Source organism: Erigeron canadensis, chromosome 9, assembly GCF_010389155.1.
Source record: "Erigeron canadensis isolate Cc75 chromosome 9, C_canadensis_v1, whole genome shotgun sequence".
In the NCBI taxonomy this organism is placed as follows: domain Eukaryota; kingdom Viridiplantae; phylum Streptophyta; class Magnoliopsida; order Asterales; family Asteraceae; genus Erigeron; species Erigeron canadensis.
The window spans coordinates 5,766,173-5,788,469 of record NC_057769.1 but is presented as its reverse complement, the minus strand read 5'-3'; the positions used below and the strand labels follow the sequence as shown (position 1 = coordinate 5,788,469).

The following is a 22,297-nucleotide window of genomic DNA, read 5'->3' as shown; positions in this document are numbered from 1 at the left end:
ACAACATCGCGTTTGATAGCATATTAGGATCGTTGACGTCTTGTTGATTTTGATTAGGACGGACATAACGATTATTATTATTATTAAAAGGGTTATTATTATTAAAGTTATTATTATTATTAGGAAACATTGTTAAAAATTTAAAGAAAAGTGAAGAAGAAAAGAAAGAAAGAAAGAAAGAGACAAGAACAATTGTGTGGTGTAGTGTGTATATATATATGGTAAATAATTTTGAAAGGTAAACAAATTTTTTTTTATAAATAAACTAGTCGTTCCAACGGCTCACTTTCTTGGAGGAAACAAAGTTTGGGGCGTGAGATTTTTTCCGCCCAAAAGGGCTTAGGGGCTTAAATGTTTAAGAGGGGTGGTGTTCATGGCAAGAAAAAGGGCAAGATTCCCCCCACTCCGTTTAATCTAAGCGGCTGTGTGGAAAAGGAATTGCTATATTTAGATTCACTATATTACGAGTATAATAAAAGCTTGGGGCTTGGGGAATGAATCAAATGTAAGCGGCTGTTTGAATTTAGATTCTCTTTATCATAAATTTTTTTGTTATGAAACATTAATTTTTATTATTATTATTTTTTTAATTTCTCACATTAATTCTTTTTTCTCAGTCAAAGGTTCATGTCAGCAACTTTTAATGACATGGCAAGTCGACATGACATTTAATGGAAATTCGGCGTTAAAAACAAACGATATTACCTCTATTGAGAAATTTTAAAAAATAAAATCCTTTTAATAGACGAAACCTAAATAGGTTTCCCTTATTAAGAATTTTGAGTAAAAAAGTAACCTTTTTATGTATTTTGCCCTTTATTTTTACGCATTTACTTGTAACTTCTTAACAATAAATACTTATACTAATCACCTTTAAAGAAACACTTACACTAATCCATACATAAGTTTTATACGTAACAACCTAACACTAATTCATACATACAATTTATAGGAATTAAAAAACTAAATTAAATCAAATAAACCCATTATAATTGTTATTATTATAACCTATTTAAAGATGTTTAGGGTGAACAGTACTTTTATGTGATTGGTGTAAGAAAAAAATTACGCCCGTTAAATATGTAAGTATGGTAATATTAGAAATAATAATCATGGTAGAAGGGTTGGTCTCAGTGCTTGCCTGTTACACAAATTTTTCGTATTGGCGGGGGTTTAAGCCTCTTTATTAACATCATTTTTTAATTTTTACCAACATTACACAAATTTTTTCCAACATGCTATAAATAGTGCTTAGATAGTTAGATATCTAGGAACCGAAAAAGAGACTGGGCCCAATGGGCTTTTTTGTTTTCATTATGAAGTAGAAAATTTTGGCGGGGTCTTAATTCCTTTGTTGAAATGGTTCGTTATTTTAGTATATATGCCGTGAATTTCTGACAGCTTAATAGAAATAATTTTGTCGTTAATATGTTTGTTTAAAAGTATGCAAGAAAATAAAACGTAACCCGTAGTAGAAACCTGAACGGGATGTGATATGGCAAAAATATTAATATATTAATTCAGATATCAGGTGGATGCGATATAGCAAAATGCAAGTAGTGGTACGGAGTGTATCACAATAAGGTTGAATGACAATTAGAAAGTTTGAAAAAAACAAAAGAAGTAACCTATAATAAAGAATCCGAAAAGGAAAAACAAAACTAAAAAAGAAAAAGACGTGACAAAATCCGAACAGGATGCAATGTGGCAAAATCCAAACTATAGGAAACGTGCGATGTGTCACTTTATAGCCAATGCGACGTGTCAAGTTTTAATAAGCATGGTGACTATTGATAACCATGCCAAAAAAAACGAAAGAAAAAACTCAAAATGGGATCCGTAATGTCAGAATCTAAATAGTGATGCGGGGTATATGATGAACCAATAAAAGAGATCATATAAGAAAAAAAAATGTATCAAAAAACCAAGAAAAACCAAAAGATAAATAACCTTAACGAAAATAGAAATAACAAAGGAAAAATTAAATATTGTGTAAAAGTTTCCTATATATTAATTCAGAACACAAAAGCCAAAAAACTATGATGAACACCAAGATAAAACCCCAAACGGGATCCAAAATGACAAAATCTAAATAGTGATGGGGGGTATACGATGAATCAATAGAAAGAAAACACAAAAGCAAAAAAACTATGTAATAAACCAACAAAAACCGAAAGAAAAAAAACCTTAACGGGATCCGATATAGCAAAATCCGAAAAAACGCGGGGTATAGGTGGACCAATAGAAAGAAAACACAAAAGCAAAAAAAACTATGTAGGAAACCAAGAAAAACCGAACAAAAAATAACCTTAACGGAATCCGATATGACGAAATCCGGAGAAAACGCGGGATACAGGCGAGACCAATAGAACAGCGCCACGTGGCACGTGGCACTGTTCATAAGCCTCGCCATTAATGATATAGTAATTCTTTATCAGGGAAAGTATATGTGAATCTAACTAACTATGCACGAATATCTATAGTGTGAAAAAAATTAAAGTTATGTTAATTGTATAAAATAACTTTTAAATCTTTTCTATTGTATATAATCGGATATACGTGACAACTATATAAGTTGTCACTTATAAGTTTTTGATTGGTTGGATACATAAAATAGACAAAATTGAAAGTTATTTCATACAATAAACACAATTTTAGTTTTTTCACATTATAGACATTCTTTCATAGTTAATTATATTCACAAATACTAATACCTTCTTTATTATTTCATACAAAAATAAATAGAGCAGAATATTACCATTTATTATTAAATTATAATATACATTAATATTTGAAATTAGAAAACATAGAATTTTAAGTACGTTTTAATGGAGTAGTTAATGGATAACATATAGAGTTTTATGTTATGCATTTTTTTTTCCTACAACCAGAATTCACAAGAATGTTATTAACCATCAAAAAAACAATAATATTCATGAATTGTAATAAGCGATCAATGAAATTATTTTCTATTGTTAATTTGAAAATATTGGTTCCACATTATATTTCCTCTCAAATATTCATTTCATTTAGAGATGACATATCGTGTCTGACACGATACGATAAGACACGAACATGATAGGTTAAACACGAATACGACACGATAGCTAATCGTGTCAGTTTTTCCAAATATGAACACGACACGGATTTTAACCGGTTACACGATAAAGGACCTTTTAAGAGACCTGTTAAGGGACTTATTAAAAGGTACACGATAAGGAATCTGATAATGTATTTTATCGTGTCTTAACATGTCTTATCGTGTTAAGACACGAAACACGAAAAAACCAAGTTGTGTCGTATCGTGCAACATGTTCGTGTCAGAAATTGCGAGCTCTAATTTCAATACATTTCTTTTCCACAAATCATTACATAAACAATAACCTCACGAGAAGGGATTCTCCAAAGTTGTTTTCAACTTGATAGATCAAGTTGGAAACATCTTGGTCGTTTGATGAAAATCAAGAATTAAAAATGAACTTTGAATCTTAACCTTTGATTTTAATCATAAATTCAAGATTTGGAATCCTCTCCCTAAACTCATACATTTAAACACACATCATATCTTCTAATGTATTGAGAATGATGTATTTAATTAAAAAGTGTTAAATACTATTAAACAATTTGCTTAGTACAAAAGGGTGGATGTTCAAAAAAAAAACAACAAAAGGGTGGAAAACAATGCCACTTAAATTCAGCACAACCCAATTTAATAACCCCCGCCTTTTTAAAATATAAAAATATTAATGATTGACAGCTATCTATCTAGCTCACTATCTCTATTTAACAACTTCTTTCGTCACACCCACCTCATTTACCCCTCCCAATACCAAACCTCATTCCATACCTAATTTCTCTTTCTCACCCAAACCTCTTAAAAACTTATCCGAACCTCATTTCCTCTTTCCAAACCTCTTCTCTAAAAAGTTTCTGTAATTCCGTCTGTCACTCATAACCATTTTATATTCTTTTTTCTTCTTCTTTAACATTAACATCAACAGTATGTTACCAATTAAATAAATAATTATTTTTATACATATAACTGTATGTATATCAATATATATATCTATATATAGTTTAAATTATAAATATATATATCATGTGGAAGTTCTGTTGTTGAATTTCAGGTGAACCTGGATCTTGATCAGTCTAATTACACTCTGATTGATCTCAAAAGTTCCTTTCAATTCTCTTCTCAAGTCAATTCAGTTGCCTATACAGGTTTCATCTATTTCTTAGTTTTTATATATTTACACTCACACATATACATATACATATATATATAATTTATATACCTCATATATTACTACTAGCTAGCAATCAGTTTTTTAGTGAATTGAACTAATACTGACTGTTAATTATGAGTCTATGTGTTGAATCCTTATATATAACTAGTTAATTATAATTATATATGATATGATATAGTATATCTATATGTATATATTATTGACTGTTGATCATGAAAATTCAGGTCTGAATCATTTTTTATATTTAATACACTAGTCCGATTGAAGTTGAATTTTGCTTCATATTGTTCGGATTATAACTAAGGTTAGTGATTAATTAATTAATATTATTTATTAGTTCTAGTGTAGAATTTTTAATTTTTTGTTTTTTAAACTTTATTTTGTAGAATTAGCTGATATATGGTTTGTTAAATGTGAATTTAAAGGTTTGTGAGTTTGATCAACAATGCTGGATTCAATTCTAATAAACTTCTGGTATAATTCTGCTGCTTTTTTCTTGAAATCTTATCTATATATAATGATAATTATTTCAATTTTAATTTAAATTCTGGTTTCTGATTTTTAAATTTTTTATAATAAATGTGGAAGTGATTTCAGAGAATTATTGTGACTGGAGATTTGTGAATTAAATCATGGCACAGAGTAGTTGGGAAGCTGATAAAATGTAAGGACATTTCTCCAATTTTTTGTATTTTTAGATAATTTTCATTTCAGGAATTAGTATTTTTATTATTATATCCTACAGTAATTTTTCAATTTTAACTGTTTTATATTTTTATATGTGAATTTATCTTTGAATTTTATTATTACATGTTGATTTGGTTGAACAGTCCATTAAAGATACATAAATTTATGGCATTATAATTATGTGTGCAGTACACACTCTTAAATATTTTTATTGCATTTGTAAAGTAGAATAGTAGTAGGTTGTACTACTATTTTAATATATAATGGTCCTTGGTTGCTTAAAATGTATTGTGTGATCTCTGATAATCTTTCCTGGATAGGATTTTGAGTGCAGTTCTGATTTTGGAAGTTCAAGACTGTTATTTCTTGAGCTATAATTGGCATAATTGTTTTATATTATTTACCTCAGCTCCAATGTCTTCTTTAATGTACTTATAGTTATACATATGTATTTAAATTTATTGCAAAGTAAATATTTAGTCTGTTTGACACTCAAAAGCCGAAAGAGATACCACTTGTATTATCGTAATTGCAACTTCTAACTGTTATTTTTGATTCTGGATAACTTTAGATAAAATGGCTTGGTGATTAGCACCAATTTAGATTGCAAGAACTTTATGTATTTACCTAGATAGAACTAAAATTTGGAATGTGTGGCTATGATTTTGTTTACTTGCGGTCGCTATTTGATGATCTAATTTTAATCATGAATTCACCTTTTCTTTGCTAGGCTGGATGTGTACATCCATGACTACTTGTTGAAACGGAAGTTGCATGCATCTGCAAAAGCTTTTATGTCTGAAGGGAAGGTTGCTACAGATCCTGTAGGTATGTTGTCATGGGTTCAATTTCTTGGCTTCATATGTTGGTTTGCACTGTGTGCAGTAATTAGTTCAGATCTCGTTCTCAAATTCATATTTTTGGAAGCGATTTGATGTTTGTTAATCTTGGAATATGAATCAAATGACGAGTAACTGGTACTGATTTATGTGCTTGATTTTAAGTGCTAATCTGATCAATGTACAGCTATTGATGCACCGGGGGGCTTTCTCTTTGAATGGTGGTCTGTCTTCTGGGACATTTTTATTGCAAGGACTAACGAGAAACATTCTGAGGCAGCTGTAGCTTACATTGAGGTGTTCCTTGGATTTTATCATGCTTCATATTATGTATTACTTTATTTAAATGGTTAATGATGTTTATGTTTCTTATTATGTTTTCCTATCATTTTTATGTTTCTCATTCTTCTCGTTTTGTAACAATTCCAGACACAACAAATGAAAGCAAAAGAACACCAACAACAGCTTCAAATGCAGCAGATGCATCTTTTACAACAAAGAAATGCTCAATTGCAAAGGAGGGATCCTAATCATCCTCCTCTAGGTGGTCCTGTTAATGCTATGAACACTGATGGAATGATGGGAAAACCATCACCCAGTACACTGGGTATGAAAATGTATGACGAACCCATGAAGTCTTCTCATTCTATGGATTCCGAAACTTCTCCTGCTCTTCTTGATGCTAGTAGGATGGCCCTTCTCAAGTCAGCCACGGATCATCAAGGGTACTATTAGTTCTCTACAACCAGTTGGCAGTTGCCTATTTTATTTTCTTCCCCTCTCATATTTTGGCCAGATGATTATGTTCTTTGTTGGTCATATAGACAACTAGTACAAGGGAATTCTCCAAATATGTCAACCAGTTTGCAGCAAATTCAGGGAAGGTCTCAGCTAAACTCGGTATGTTCTTATACAAGTTATATGTAGAATTTTGTTTAGACATTTATGTATTTATTTCTTGCCTTTTTCATGTTTAGGCTGATGAGATATTTATGAATCTTAGGAAATTAAACAGGAAGTCAATATGGGTAACACACAGAAATCCTTGCCCACAGATCCTTCATCAATTTATGGACAGGCTATTTTGCAGTCGAAGTCTGGATTGGGTAATACAGGTAATTGTTCAATAAAGTCATGACAACTTACAATTTAATGAATTTATGAGTCTGTCTTTTGAAAAGACTTTTCCTGGTTTCATTTCAACTTACCACGGCTCTTCATCATTTTGCCCTGTCCAATACCCTTTTTTCTGTGCTTAATGACTTAACTTGAACCACTTTCACTTTAGCATCTCTATTTGGTCGGTTACCAAACCTGAGGTCTTTGGGGAATAGCTAAGTACTATTTAGTTTGTTAACATACAATTATATATCTCTAATAAGAGGAAACAAATGATGAATAGTAAAGCAAGCTGGCAGGTAGCTGCGCAGCTTATAATACAGGGAAGTGTCAAATAGTTATGATAAATAATGCAATGTATAGAAATATTATTGCGATGATATGTTATTCGCTCTTGATTTTATTTTTTTTTCTGCTGCAATGGTATCTTTTCAGGATTGAATCAAGGTGTTACTGGTCTTCCCTTGAAGGGCTGGCCTCTGACCGTAAGTTTTTTTAGTCATTCTCAAATTTCTAGTGATATTTCGCTAACCTAATTGACCTTGGGTGTTTGCATAAAATGCAGGGAATTGAACAACTTCGCCCGGGCTTAGGTTTGCAAGTGCATAAACCTAATATGCAGAACCCAAATCAGTTCTATCTGGCATCACAACAACAGCAGGTATTGGCACATGCCCAGGCACAAGCCAACCTGGGAGCATCACCCAATTATGGATTTGCCGGATTACCTAGAAGTAATTTAGTCATGAAGGATGGTCAAGCCACTAGAAACGAGGGATCTGTTTCTGTTGGCTCCCCTGGACAAATGAATTCACCCAAGGTTTAGTTCTCATCTCAGGACCTATGGATTATTGACAAAACTAGGTTTTATATGTTGTGATTTTATGTTTCTATGTATGGGAAAATGACGGCGCTTGCTTTAAGTGTCTGTCTGTCACTGAAAAACAAGAGAGGAAAAAAGCATCTGAAGTATTATGTTGTTCAGAATTTTCATACAATATGAAAGTCATAATTGGATGGTGATCAGGTTTCTATGGTCTCGTCTCTCGTAACATTTATGAATAGAGTTATAGTTTTCCCAAACATGTAAAATACCTTGCAGAGCTGTCCGTTAACTACTCTGTCTGCTGTAAGCCTAGACTTTATATATTATTTGATCAAAAAGTATGATGCTTGCCTTCGTCAATGTTTATTATTTATCAGTCACTAAGTTCTTTGCAGTAATAAATGCTCTATGGTTTTCACCATGACAATATTTATGAGTTTCGACTAGTTTCCATATGCTTTTTTCATACCATGAATCTCTGTGTTGGTTAGAGGCGATAGTTTCGACATAATTATTTGTGAACAAGTCAAGTTAGATCTTGTTTATACCTAATCGGTCAAAGGGTTGCACAAAGTGAATTTGAACGTATGCAAACTACTAATGGCTGTATTAGAAAACTTAGATAATTGTTAGAGTGGATCTTTTGTAGCTTATCTATATTTAAGATATGGGCAAAAAGTTATTGGGTCAACCCAACCTGTATACTTGTGAACAAATCGCTTATGCTTATAATTTAATACAGTATGTTTTTATATAATGAAATGGGAACAAGTTTTTGGGTAAATCCAGTACATAAAATTGTACCCGTTACCCGGACTGCCTAGTTTTCCATCTCTAGTTTTGACGTGATCTTCCATGATTACAGATGTCATCTATTTATTTTGCTAGTTCAAAGCATTAAGGCTTAATTTTGACCAAATTTGTTTTGAACAGATGAAGATGCCACAAATGCAACAATCGTCTTCACAACACGACCAGTTGCAGCAACAGCAACTCCAGATGCAACAGCAACAGGTTGTGCTTCAAGTTTATCTCTTAAGAATTTAAAAAATCTATATCTCCTGGAGAGAGAAATTATATTATGATAGTGAACCACGTAAACAATATGGCTAGTTAGATTTATTATTGTAGTCTCTTACAACGTCGTGGTTCATTTAATTACTCCGTTGTCTTCAAATTTCTGAGCAGAACAATAGAAAAAGAAAACAACATTCTTCATCTGGACCAGCTAACAGTACAGGTACAGGGAATACAGCGGGACCCTCACCAAGCTCTCCAGCATCAACTCATACACCTGGTGATGGGGTAACCACAGCTAGTAGTCTACAGCACGTAAACAATGTTCAGAAAAGCATGATGATGTATGGTGCAGATGGAACAGGTGGCATCGCTTCGTCAACTAATCAGCTGGTAGGCTTGTTTCTTTTTCCACATATAGCTTTAAATCTAGATGCTAGCAATAACTATTGAATTATTGATAGAACAATCATTTGTCTACTGTGCTCAACTTGATTCCTTATTCACTTGCTGGATACCTGGTTTCCCTTGGTGTACCTGTTTGTACATCGTGTATACATAAGTACCGGAGGTTGTACTTTTGACACATCTAGTTATGAATGGGTTGCATCGGGAACTTGGGTATTGTTTTATCTCTAATGGGTCAAAGGGACAAACTCACGAAAGGTAGCTAAAAAAAGACCGAAGGGTTGAACAACTCGAAAGTTGCCTAGAATGTATATCTAAAGCATTAGACATAGTGACACGCTGAACCATTTTGTTCATAATACCGTTGAGATAATACAAGTTCTGTAACATATATCTGGCACAGTAATTAATAATTATATAATACGAAATCAAATAAATTAGATCAGTGTAAAAAGTTAACCCTTTTTACTCTTAATATTTTTGACCCATTACCAACTCCATCTCATTTTCTGACCTTAAATATACATATTTGGGTTTAGAATCTGGTTATGAACCTTTCACATGAAATCCTCCATGATCCTCAACCTTTTTCTTCGTAGTGCAGGATGACATCGAGCACTTCGGAGATGTTGGTCCCCTGGACGATAATGTCGAATCTTTTCTACAACATGATGCAGGAGATTATAGCACATTAAAGCAGACGATTACAGAGCACAAGACTGGGTCTTCTAAGGGTACTTAATAATAAAACTTTGTGTTTCAGTAAAAGGACCGTTTCTGAGCCAGTCTTAATTAAAAACTACCTCACAGGTTTTTCTTTTGGTGAGGTCGGATGTATACGGACAAGAAATAAGGTCACATGCTGCCATTTTTCTTCTGATGGGAAGCTGTTAGCTAGTGCGGGCCATGACAAAAAGGTAAGAGCTAGGAGTGGCAATTTCAGCCCTTCTATGTGAAATGTATTGATTTTAGCTTTCTTTTAATACTAAATTACTAATAGGTCAAACTGGTGAGTTTAAAAACTTGACATAAAGGAAAACAGGTCAAATGGGTTGCATAAATCTTTTCTAAAACATATATGCATGAGATTTTTTCAAATATTAGTATGATGTGGTTTCTAATTTTTGTCGATCTGCCACCCATAATGTCTTGTTTAGTTTTTAACTTCTTATTCATGGTTTCTGTGTAATCTGTCAAATTTATCAAGCATCAAGTGAATGCAATCATTAATTTCTTTGTTCAGGCTGTGTTGTGGAACATGGATACCTTACAAACTGAGAGCACCCCTGAAGAACATCAATATGTAATTACTGATATTCGGTTTCGTCCAAATTCAACTCAGCTAGCAACTGCATCCTTTGATAAGTCTGTGCGGATATGGGATGCAGCTAATGTAATCTTTCTTTTCTTTCAAGTTTTGTGTAATGTACATTCTAAATGATGGCTTTGAGGTCTGATGTGTTGGGTTCTAAACTGCATTATATTGTTATATTATGTTGCAGCCAAGCTATTGTTTGCATGCTCATACTGGGCATACGGCACATGTTATGTCACTAGATTTTCATCCCAAGAAGAATGACCTTTTCTGTTTCTGTGATAGTAACAATGAAATCCGATATTGGAATCTCAGCCCTTTCCAGTGCACTCACATCTCTAAGGTTGGTGTGCAATTCCATGTAGTTTCCCTTTCGTGTTTGTACAGAAGGTTTTGGGATCTCTGAACAAGTGGGTTAAATAAAAGATTAGCTAAAGGAGATGTGTGTCACCCAAAGTGTACTTGATGCATAAAACCTCCCATGTCATTTTATCTAGAAAGTTATAAGATTGTTATCGAAATAATTTTAATCACTGCTCTTATAAGTGTAGCAAGGAGGAAGTGCACAAGTGCGATTCCAGCCTGTAACCGGACATTTACTGGCGGCAGCATCTGACAAAGTTGTCTCAATTTTCGATGTTGAAAACGATAGGCAAACACATTCCTTTCAGGTATCTAGATGAAACCCACAGCAACTTCATTGAATAAGTGTTTATGGCCGTACTCGTCATTATTTCACGAGTTCATTTACAATTCCTAAACATAACTTGATTATCAGGCACATTCAGGAGTGGTTAACTACGTGTGTTGGGACTTAAACGGTGACTATCTGGCTTCTGTTAGCGAGGAATCTGTGAAAGTGTGGTCGTTAGCTTCAGGGGAATGCGTTCATGAGCTCGCTTCCAATGGAAACCAGTTCCACTCTTGTGTTTTCCATCCAAGCTATTCTACACTTTTGGTTATTGGTGGTACTCGTGTAAGTAAACTTTAATTTTGTAAATTTTTAGCTTTCGAGTTGACAAATGAATTAATCCTCTCATTTAGCTCGTTTAAGAAATATGACACTGTTGCTGTCAAAGTTGTAGCGGGTTGGTCGTCTCATTGAGGATGCAGTAGAGACAAATATATTTTGTTTCAAGAATAAGGATTAGTTATTTTGTATCGAATAATGTAGAATAGAGGTGGCAAAGCAGGTGGGTTGGGTAACGGCTTAAGTTGGGTGTTACTAGATGTAGCCATCTGAACCCAGTTACTTATGAATTGTCTCATTATTCATTCCGATTGTCTTTTATATCTAGGGTAGAAAATATTAGAAAGGAAATGGGTCACATGGTTAAACACTTAAACATGTTGAAAGTCTGTTAAAAAAAAACATGTTGAAAATCACGCAAAGCTTTTTGGTGCATAAATCTTCCTATATAATTGTTATAGAATTAGAATTCTATTTAAAAAACTTATTTCTTTTCTAACCATATTTAAACACTAGTTATTTCTAAAAGAATTATAACTTTGTATGAAAAGTGCTTTGCGTTTACACGAGCCATACAAAATCGCCATATTTGACCTTTTGCCTAACCTACCAAGCTGATTTGCCACCTCTTAGACCAGGTCAAAACATGCTGGATTGCCTTGAACGCCTCCCAACACACTCTTTTACGAGTATGTCATAGATATTTAGTCTATTTTTTTTTATTTAAAAGTCTTAGGTAACTTTTGAGCTGTTTCCTAAAATGAAACCATTGAGGATGATTTTATTACCTGCTTGACCATTTATAAATGAATCTGACCCAATTTCACCAAGGTTTTGTTTGACATTCGTTTTATTGAAAGGTTTTTCCTTCTAAAAGATCGGTTGTTATTACATTTCAACCCGTGATTAACTAATTAATATTATCCGTTGTTGCTTTTACTTCATCTTCTCAGTCATTGGAGTTGTGGAACATGACGGAGAACAAACGCATGACAGTTCAAGCTCATGACACCATAATAGCTGCTTTGGCACAGTCGCCTGTTACTGGAATGGTTGCCTCTGCAAGTCACGACAGTTCTGTTAAATTATGGAAATAAACACATAAGGATGTGCCCATTTGTCCACTAAAGGGCGGGCTATACTGACTATACACGCCAAATCAAGGTGCTAAAACCCTGTCATTATGCAGTTATGTTTAAGCCATATATAGCAGTCTATGTTTTATAATTTATTTTCCACAATGGATAGATTATAGTCGAGTTAGGAGTAAGGTCAAGTGTAGTATGTATAGGTTTAGTACGAGTAAGTGTTTTCTGGTTTGTAATAAATTTACCATTTGGGTTTCCAGAGTTGTTTTATTAGTTCATAGTATTTCAGTGGAGCTCTAATTTTGTGCATTTATAAACCATCGTGAATGGGTGAAAATCCCCGAATCGTTAAAAACCAAACAACACCATCAATATGTTGGCCAAATCCAGTAAATTTGACCTGAAATAGTATCTGGTAAGTTTGGATGTTGCATGTATACATATAAGTCCATCCACATGCCTATATTCCAGAATTGATACCAACATGTATCTATTTGAGTATTCTTAAGATACCAAACAATGGCTTTCAAATTGATTGTTTTCCATGGGATATGAGTATATGACAACCAGGAAAACTTAATAAGCAACCAAGTTTGAATAACTTTTTGGCAAAATTTCTGCACTATATTCATAAATAATGTGTCAGAAATCAAATAGAAATATTGGGAAAAAAAAATTCACCTTATCATGTTTATAATCACAAACTCACGATTACATAAAGAAAAAAAATTAAAAAAAAAAAAAACTGGCAACATATATTAAAAGAGTAAAAGATAGTCGATAGTTAGGGGTGACCATGGGTCGATTTGGGTCAGTTGTGGCTTAAAAATAAAACCCGATCCGTTTAGTTTTTAGAATACGTATTGTTATATTGGGAGCTTGAAGAAAAGAATCTGATGTAGCAACTAGAAACGTCCAAGGAAAAGAGTGATAAAGATTTCCCTTTTCTCTAGTGGAAGAAACGCGTTTTGATTTCATATGAATATAGAGTATATGTACTTGCTTGATTCCTCTCATTCATGAAGATCAAAATCTCTATTGAAGAAAAACAACATTTAACTAAAATAGCAGCTATTTCATTCCCTCCTCTCTGAAAGTTCTAGTATTTTTCTTTACCATAAAGTAAATAAAAATGTCCTTACTTGAAGAGTCAGAGAGGCTACGTATACCCTTTGGTGATATTAGAGAAGCCACTAAAAACTTTACTACACTTATTGGAAAGGGTGGATATGGCTTGGTTTACAAAGGACACCTCCTACTTTCCGGTAAACTTACCCCTGTAGCTGTTAAGCGACTACAAGTTAACCTTTCGGGTCAAGGGTTTAAGGAGTTCTTAACAGAAATTCAATTGCTCACTCGTTATAAACACCCAAACCTCATCTCCCTCATTGGTTTTTGCTATGAAGGTGAAGAAAAAATCTTGATTTATGAGTATGCAGAACATGGAAGCCTAGACAAGTACTTAAGTACCGTAGAAAAAAGGCGTGCACTAACATGGAAGCGACGGCTCAATATATGCGTCAATGCAGCCCGCGGTTTGAATTATCTTCATAACCAGGTTGCAGTAAATGAAAGAGTTATCCATAGGGACATCAAAAGTGCTAATGTTTTGTTAGATCAAGATTGGAAAGCAATGATATCAGATTTCGGGCTTTCAAAATTAGGTCGTGCTAATGAGAAAGACACTTATCTCATTACTAACGCTTCCGGAACATATGGCTATTGTGATCCGATATATACAAGGTCAGGGATCCTTACAAAAGAATCAGATGTCTATTCTTTTGGGGTGGTTTTGTTTGAAGTCTTATGCGGGAGGTTGTGTGTGATAGATGTACACAATGAACACCGATTTCTACCTCAATTAGCCCAAAGCTACTACAAAAAGGGTAAAATAAATGAGATTATGGATCCAGAATTGCAGAATCAGCTTGACTCGGATTCCTTAAAAACGTTTTCAGAGATTGCATTCAAATGCATAAAAAGTACTCGTAAGCAACGACCCTCAATGCGTTGGGTGTTAAAAAAACTTCAGGTATTGTTGCGTGCGTGTACTCTACATTACATTAACTAATTTTTTTAAAACTTTTCTGAATACATATAGAAAAAGTCAATATGAAGTGGAACCCTGCATATACAAATTTTTAATATATTTTGTATTGTGAAATGTTCATTTGAAACTAAAATTTGTGTGAAAACCAGAAAACTGGTCAAGCACACTGTGATTTGAGTCTTGTGTTTATAATTGTCCACCACTACCACCATCTATCTCTTCTCCTCCTCCTCCAGCGACCGCCATGGCAGTAAGGGCAATACCAGTACCGAATCAAACCATCACAGTATCTCTTCGATCACCGCCTATTAAATTCACACCATTTCCATATGTGTCCGGCTTCCAACCTCTTTATAAATGTCTCGTGGTAGGCTACCGAGAAGGGCGAAGCACCCTTAAACGCCGCTGTCGTTCGATCAAGGGCTTCGCCCGTACCGTATCACAATTTCCGACAATGGTGGTGGGCAACTATAAACACATTGGGTTAAGATTCAAATCATAGTGTGTTCGGCCAGTTTTCTGATTTTCACACAAATTTTAATTTTCAAATAATACCAACCCATTTGTATTATACATAAATGATTGGGTCCCGCATTTTTTATATATTAAAGTATTATTTTGTGACGGGTTTCACACCTATAATTGAGTTGTATTCCATTGAGTACAAGTTTTAGCTTAACTCTTTTTTTTACACAACTATCACAAGCCACCAGATAAAACCGATGGTTGGTGAATTACCGGTGAAGCTGAGGTGTTGTGACCCCCAACTTTTAACCTTTAGTCTTGTATCCTCACTAGATAATTTGAAGGACATCTAGTTGTTGCATGGTGCGGAACACAATTCTAGTGATTAATGACCATATGGAACATCAAATAATGTATTGCTAATATATGACATCACTCCTTTTTACGGGAAATGATTCCTTCAAATTCTTTAACATGACTTGTTATGTTAAAAAAAATTAAACTATTGGATTAAAATCAAATTTATCAAAAGTCTAAGATTTAAAGATAGATCTATCTTTAAATTATCTTTAAATCTTAGACTTTTGATTTTAATCCAAAGTTCAACATACTCCTCTTTTCAATAGATTATTTTGCATTTCTAAAATGAGCACCATCTCTATAGAATGATTAAGAGCCACGCACCATCTCTATAGCATTTTCTCCTAAAGATATTAGCATTCTAATTGTTATATCTTTCAGGATAATTTGGTGGAATCATCCTCAAAGCCAAGTATTTCATCAGGTCCAGCACTCAATGTGGCTCCTTTATTATCCGGTACCATGAATAACGAGGTCCAAGTTGGTGGTGTTACTTTTGAAGGTCAGTATATCACGCATATCTTTAGAGACAAATCAGGCAACCTTGTTTGTTTTTCACTTGAACTGCAAGCCAATGTTCACATGATTTTAATGTTCAATCTATTAGAATAAACATGATTTGATTCAAGGGAAAATACTCACCAGATAATCATATGAAACCTGTAAGGGCATTAAACATAGTTTCCATTGATTTCGGGTTCCAAAAACAAGGCGATTGAGTAATAATGGGATGAGTAATTCGGCTGTAGGTTGATGCACTAATTTAGAGAGGAGAGACGCACGAAGATTAGGATATTGTATGTGCTGGGATTAACCTCAACTTAGGGTTAATGACTCTCTATATATAAGGAGAGTATTTACACTTTCAACCCCTTTGGCGTTTAATGTGTGCACCATGCGTCCTAAACAAACTTTTTAAGGGAAGAAGCTCAAAGTGGACCAGAGTGGGGATAATGAGAGATATAGATATAAAAATGGGACCGGGAAATATTCCAAAAAGCTTTTCTTATAGGGATGGGGAGTCTTGAGAGAAGGCCTGGGTGATGTGTCACCGAGTTGGCAAGAAGTTCCAAGAAGCTCCCTCTTATAGTGACTCACCTAATGATACACTTTCCTAATCAATGAGGGACCACTTTTTCCTTATAAACAATGACCCTTTATTATTATTATTATTATTATTATTATTATTATTATTATTATTATTATTATTATTATTATTATCTAAACTATAGGCTTACGTCTAGAATAAATGTGATTAAGATTTATGATATATGATTCCATGGGCGCCTATCTTGGTATTTTAGTCCTTGAATTAGTAATGCAAGTTCATTTTTAAATAGCACCATGAATATATGTATATCCTGAATAATAATTACATAGAAATGCTCATATATGTTGATTGTCATCCTTCGCATCACTTATCGTTGATCAAAGCTTTGTAGGATCAATTAATAAATGGGATTAGTTTCCTCGAGTGTAAGAAACTTCGAACGAATGTCTATAGTAGGAAATAACTAAAGTTGTGTGTATTGTATGTAAACATCTTTGAAATAATGTTTATTGTATGTAAGAATTTCGTTTCAACCAATTAAAATCTGACAAATGGCACCTGTATATGGTTGCCACGTATGTTTTCTTACATACAATAAACATTTTTTCGAGTTGCTTACATACAATACACATAACTTTAGTTTTTTCCTGCTATAGACATTCGGTCAAAGATAGTTACATTTCAGGAAACTAATCCCTTAATAAATATAGTTAATAGAATAAGAATAAGAAAGCTTGTATCTAGTTACCGTGGAATGAGACTGCAATTATTGAGATCATTAGAAATAGCATCAAGCTGAGACTTATGGGGTTAAAAGTGTGTAAAACACATCAAGTGGTCGAGGAATACAAAAGGTGGGGCATAAAACCAAACTTTGTGGAAATGATTTGGAGTTTTTAAGAATTGAATGGGGATGAGGTTTGAGTATGTGGTTTCCAGTAGCCAAAGTTGAGAGGGTTCCAATAGTGGAGGCTTACTAGTATGCAAGATTGTCTGTATTTATATGATCTTGTAGAGATTAGAGAATGCTGAAATGTAATATGTAAATTCTTGACTCCTTATGTGGTATTTGGGAATGTCCTTTTACCAATTTGAAGTAATTTACATTGTAAATAGCCTGAGTTGTTAATATATACTTCACTTTTTCACCCAAAAAAAAAAAAGAACTTTCCGAAGCTGTATAGACAAAAATGGTTTAGAGCATAAAAAAAATTATCATTGTAGGTGTTAACTTGTTAAGTTTACACTAACAATATCACTATGTGAGGAGTTTATTAAAGTGATGAATTTATTGTACTTTTATGCAGCAATAAGTGGCTCAATCAGACAAAACAACCAAATTCTTGATCAGATATCAGCTAATATGTCTTCAACGAAAGTAAGTAATACTCTTCTAACGGATGTATTATGAGTCTTTCGAACATTCAAGATCGGGGCGCCAACTATCTGACACGTGCCACCATTGAGCAGCTGCAGGATAATATCAAGCTCTTCAGCCACACGAAGAATAATATAGCCGCCATTTTAAATAAGTATGGGACATTCTCGTGACTTTGTCATCGCTGCTGGTTTTGGTGCTTGTCTGTATCTATTTTATTTTATTACCCCTACTAAAGGGATTCTCTTTGTATTGCAGGATGAGGTATATGCCATTTTCCTCGCTGATGCCGCCATTGCCTGTATCACTAAACGAGGATCTTGCAACTAGTATTGAAACTGCTGTGATGCAGGTGATTTTTCAATAGGTGTACCTCATAGGATGCATTACCGCCCAAACAATTTGTGCATGTCTTCTAAAATATTAACCCTTTTTACTCTTAATATTTTTGACCCATTACCCAACCCCCACTCATTTTCTGACCTTAAATTTATAGATTTGGGTTTAGAATCTGGTGATGAACCTTTAACATGAAATCCTCCGAGATCCTCAACCTAATTCATCGTAGTGCAGGATGACATCGAGCACTTCGGAGATGTTGGTCCCCTGGACGATAATGTCGAATCTTTTCTACAACATGATGCAGGAGATTGTAGCACTTTAAAGCAAACAATTACAGAGCACAAGACCGGGTCTTCTAAGGGTACTTAATAATAAAACTCCATGTTTCAGTAAAAGGACCGTCTCTGAGCTAGTGTTAACTAAATAGTACCCCACAGGTTTTTCTTTCGGGGAGGTTGGATGTATATGGACAACAAATAAGGTCACATGCTGCCATTTTTCTTCCGATGGGAAATTGCTTGGTAGTGCAGGCCATGAAAAAAAGGTAAGAGCTAGGAGTGGCAATTTCAGCTTTTCTATGTGAAATGCGTTGATTTTACATTTCTATTAGTACTAATGGGTCAAACAAGTGAGTTAAAAACTTGACTTAATGGAAAACAGGTCAATCAGGATACATAAATCTTTTCTAAAATATTATGCAGGAGATATTTGTTTGAGCTCTAAAATGCTATATAACTAGGCGCATAACTGTTTTTTGCTGCTGTGAATTTCCAAACATTAGCGTGCTGTGTTTTCTAGTATCTGTCGATCTATCACCTATAATGTCTTTTTTAGTCTTTCATGTGTTACTCAAGGTTTCTGTGTAGTCCGTGATACTTATCAAGCATCAATTCACTGCAATAATTAGTTGCTTTGTTCAGCCTGTTTTGTGGAACATGGATACCTTACAAACTTGGAGCACCCCTGAAGAACATCAACATGTAATTACTGATATTCGGTTTCGGCCAAATTCAACTCAGCTAGCAACTGCATCCTTTGATAAGTCTGTGCGGATATGGGATGCAGCTAATGTAATCTTTATTTTCTTGCAAGTTTTGTGTAATGCACATTGGACATGGTGGCTTTACTGTCTGATGTGTCGGGTTCTAAACTGCATTATATTGTTATAATATGTTGCAGCCGAGCAATTGTTTGCATGCACATACTGGGCATACGGGACACATTATGTCACTAGATTTTCATTCCAAGAAGAATGACCTTTTCTGTTTCTGTGATAGTAACAATGAAATCCAATATTGGAATCTCAGCCTTTTCCAGTGCACTCGCATCTCTAAGGTTGGTGTTTGATTCCATTTAGTTTCCCTTTTGTGTTTGTACAGAAGGTATCGGTTCAAGTCTTGCTTAATCTGTAACAGTTAAAGTGGGTTAAATAAAGGATTAGCTTAAAGGAGATGGGTTTCACCCAAAGTGTACTTAGTGCATAAAACCTCCCGTGTTATTTAGAAAGTTAGATTATTATCGAAATAATCACAGCTCTTTGTGAAAGTGTAGCAAGGAGGAAGTGCTCAAGTGCGATTCCAGCCTGTAACTGGACATTTACTGGCGGCAGCATCTGACAAAGTTGTTTCCATTTTCGATGTTGAAAATGATAGGCAAACACATTCATTCGAGGTATATAGAAGAAACCACAGCAACTTTCATTGAACAATTGTTTATGGCCGTACTTGTCATTACTTAATGAGTTCATATACAATTTCTAAACGTTACTTGGTTATCAGGCACATTCAGACGTGGTAAACTACGTGTGCTGGGACTCAAACGGTGACTATCTGGCTTCTGTTACCGAGGAATCTGTGAAAGTGTGATCATTAGCTTCTGGGGAATGCATTCATGAGCTCGCTTCTAATGGAAACCAGTTCCACTCTTGTGTTTTCCATCCAAGCTATTCTACTCTTTTGGTTATTGGCGGCACCCGTGTAAGTAGACTTTCATTTTGTAAATTTCAAGCTTTCGAGTTGACAAATCAATCAATGCTTTCTTCTACCTCATCTAAGAACTATGGCACTGTTGTTTTCATTGTTATAACGGGTTGGTTGTCACATTGAGGATACAGTAGAGATAAATATATCTTGTCTCAGTAATAAAGGATTAGTTATTTTGTATCGAATAATGTAGAATAGAGGTGGCAAAGTGGGTGGGTTGGGTAACGGGTTAAGGTGGGTGTTACTGGATGTAGCAATCTGAACCCAGTTACTTATGAATCGTCTCATTCGGATTGTGTTTTATTTCTAGGGTAGAAAATGCTAAAAAGGAAATGGGTCACATGGTTAAACATGAAGAGAGTCACGCAAAGCCTTTTGATGCATAAATCTTCCTATGTAATTGTGTTAGAATTAGAATTCTATTTAAGAAGCATATTTCTTTCTTGTCTAACCATATTTAATGCACTAGCTATTCAGAAAAGAATTGTAAAACTTTGGACAAAAGGTGCTTTGCGTCAACACGAGCCATACAAAATCGTCATTTTTGACCTTTTGCCTAACATACCAAGCTGATTTAATACTTTTTAGTCGGGATCAAAATATGCCAGATTGCCTTGAACACCTCCCGACACACTCTTTTACGGTTGTGTCATTTTTGTAGGTATTTAGTCTATTTTTTATTATTTCAAAGCCTTGGGTAACTTTTGAGCTGTTTCCAAAAATGCAACCATTGAGAATGATTTTGTTTACCTGCTTGACTAGTTATAAATGAGTACCTAATACAGGAAAGAAAAGCTTTTACGAATCTGACCCAATTTCACCAAGGTTTTCTTTGGCATCGTTTTGTTTTAAAGGTCTTTTCTTCTAAAAGATCGGTTGTTATGACATTTCAACCCCTGATTAACTAATTAATAAATTTTCTCCGGTGTTGCTTTTACTTCATCTTCTCAGTCATTGGAGTTGTGGAACACGACGGAGAACAACCGTATGACAGTTCAAGCACATGACACCATAGTAGCTGCTTTGGCACAGTCGCCTGTTACTGGAATGGTTGCTTCTGCAAGTCACGACAGTTCTGTTAAATTATGGAAATAAACAAATAAGGATGTGCCCATTTGTCCACTAAAGGGCGAGCTATACTGACTAATGACTATTGCATCTGTTTAACTATTGTCAAGATACCAAACAATGGCTTTCAAAATTAAATGTTTTTCATGGGAAATGGCGAATTTTATGCACTATATTTGTAAATAATGTTTGAGAAATCAAATACAGATAATTGGGGGGAAAAAAATATTCGTCTTATCATGTTTATAATTACGAACTCACAATTACATACCAAAAAAAAAATATATGAGTAATAATAACAAAACCAAACAAAAAAAATACTAATAACAACACCAAACAAAAAGTTTACTGGCAACATATTAATAGAGTAAAAGATAGCGAATACATATTGTTATATTGGGAGCTTGAAAAAAAGAATTTGATGGAGCAATTTGAAACGTCCAAATTTGTCAAAAACTCAATATGTAAAATCATTATTACATATAAAGTAAAAGAATGATAAAGCTTTTCTGTTTCTTTAGTGGGAGAAACGCGTTTTTGATCCACTATGAATCTTCTTTTTCATATATAAAAAAACTGAAGTCCTACCTAAAATATAGCTAAAAATAATCCTACATGGCATAACCATAACCCTTCTATTAAGTAGTTTATTTTTAAAAAACTATTTATGATGTCATCTCATACTTACACTAGCTTCTATCTAATAATAAATAATAAAATCATATATGCCACGATTTAAATTTATATTCTCACATTCAAACAACTTAGACTTTATTGTTAATGTTTACATCAATTTCATAACCGTAAATTTTTCTTTGATCATAAATCATAAATGGTTATGACAATTAGTAAATACGTGAGGGATATAACATACTGTAATGTATTTATTGAGCCGATTCAAACTCCATTCATGAAATAAGTTGTAACGCAACCCATGTAATAAATTAGATCTCCGGTTAAAAAGGTTTGTGGTTGTGTCGGGTTTATCTCATTTGATATTGGTTTAAGAAAGGGTATGGCTGTCATGTAGCCTACAACTATGATATGGGTTGCTGTATATAATGAACTAAAGTTTTGAATGTCAC

The 22,297-nt window shown here is 34.0% G+C and overlaps 2 protein-coding genes across 3 annotated transcripts; both read left to right on the top strand.

The window, feature by feature from the left end:
- Positions 1-4,130: 4,130 nt before the first annotated feature.
- Positions 4,131-12,804, top strand: LOC122581102 (transcriptional corepressor LEUNIG_HOMOLOG-like). 2 transcript variants are annotated; one of them, XM_043753253.1, is made up of 20 exons: positions 4,131-4,221; positions 4,472-4,551; positions 4,673-4,721; positions 4,845-4,911; positions 5,665-5,762; positions 5,961-6,070; positions 6,203-6,498; positions 6,598-6,673; positions 6,777-6,888; positions 7,328-7,377; positions 7,458-7,712; positions 8,652-8,732; positions 8,907-9,128; positions 9,748-9,877; positions 9,954-10,060; positions 10,387-10,536; positions 10,646-10,801; positions 11,010-11,129; positions 11,237-11,434; positions 12,382-12,804. In XM_043753253.1, the coding sequence occupies exons 4-20, from the start codon at positions 4,880-4,882 to the stop codon at positions 12,523-12,525; spliced, it is 2,337 nt and encodes a 778-aa protein (XP_043609188.1). In that variant the 5' UTR covers positions 4,131-4,221; positions 4,472-4,551; positions 4,673-4,721; positions 4,845-4,879; the 3' UTR covers positions 12,526-12,804. The 2 variants fall into 2 exon arrangements, with proteins under 2 accessions (XP_043609188.1, XP_043609187.1); XM_043753252.1 differs by having other exon boundaries at positions 4,836-4,911.
- Positions 12,805-13,548: 744 nt separating this feature from the next.
- On the top strand, positions 13,549-21,385 carry LOC122581103 (putative receptor-like protein kinase At5g39000). Its single transcript, XM_043753254.1, has 12 exons — positions 13,549-14,548; positions 15,773-15,893; positions 17,750-17,820; positions 17,913-17,974; positions 18,079-18,172; positions 18,394-18,523; positions 18,600-18,706; positions 19,083-19,232; positions 19,342-19,497; positions 19,714-19,833; positions 19,941-20,138; positions 21,096-21,385. The coding sequence occupies exons 1-11, from the start codon at positions 13,649-13,651 to the stop codon at positions 20,025-20,027; spliced, it is 1,998 nt and encodes a 665-aa protein (XP_043609189.1). The 5' UTR covers positions 13,549-13,648; the 3' UTR covers positions 20,028-20,138; positions 21,096-21,385.
- Positions 21,386-22,297: the final 912 nt, after the last annotated feature.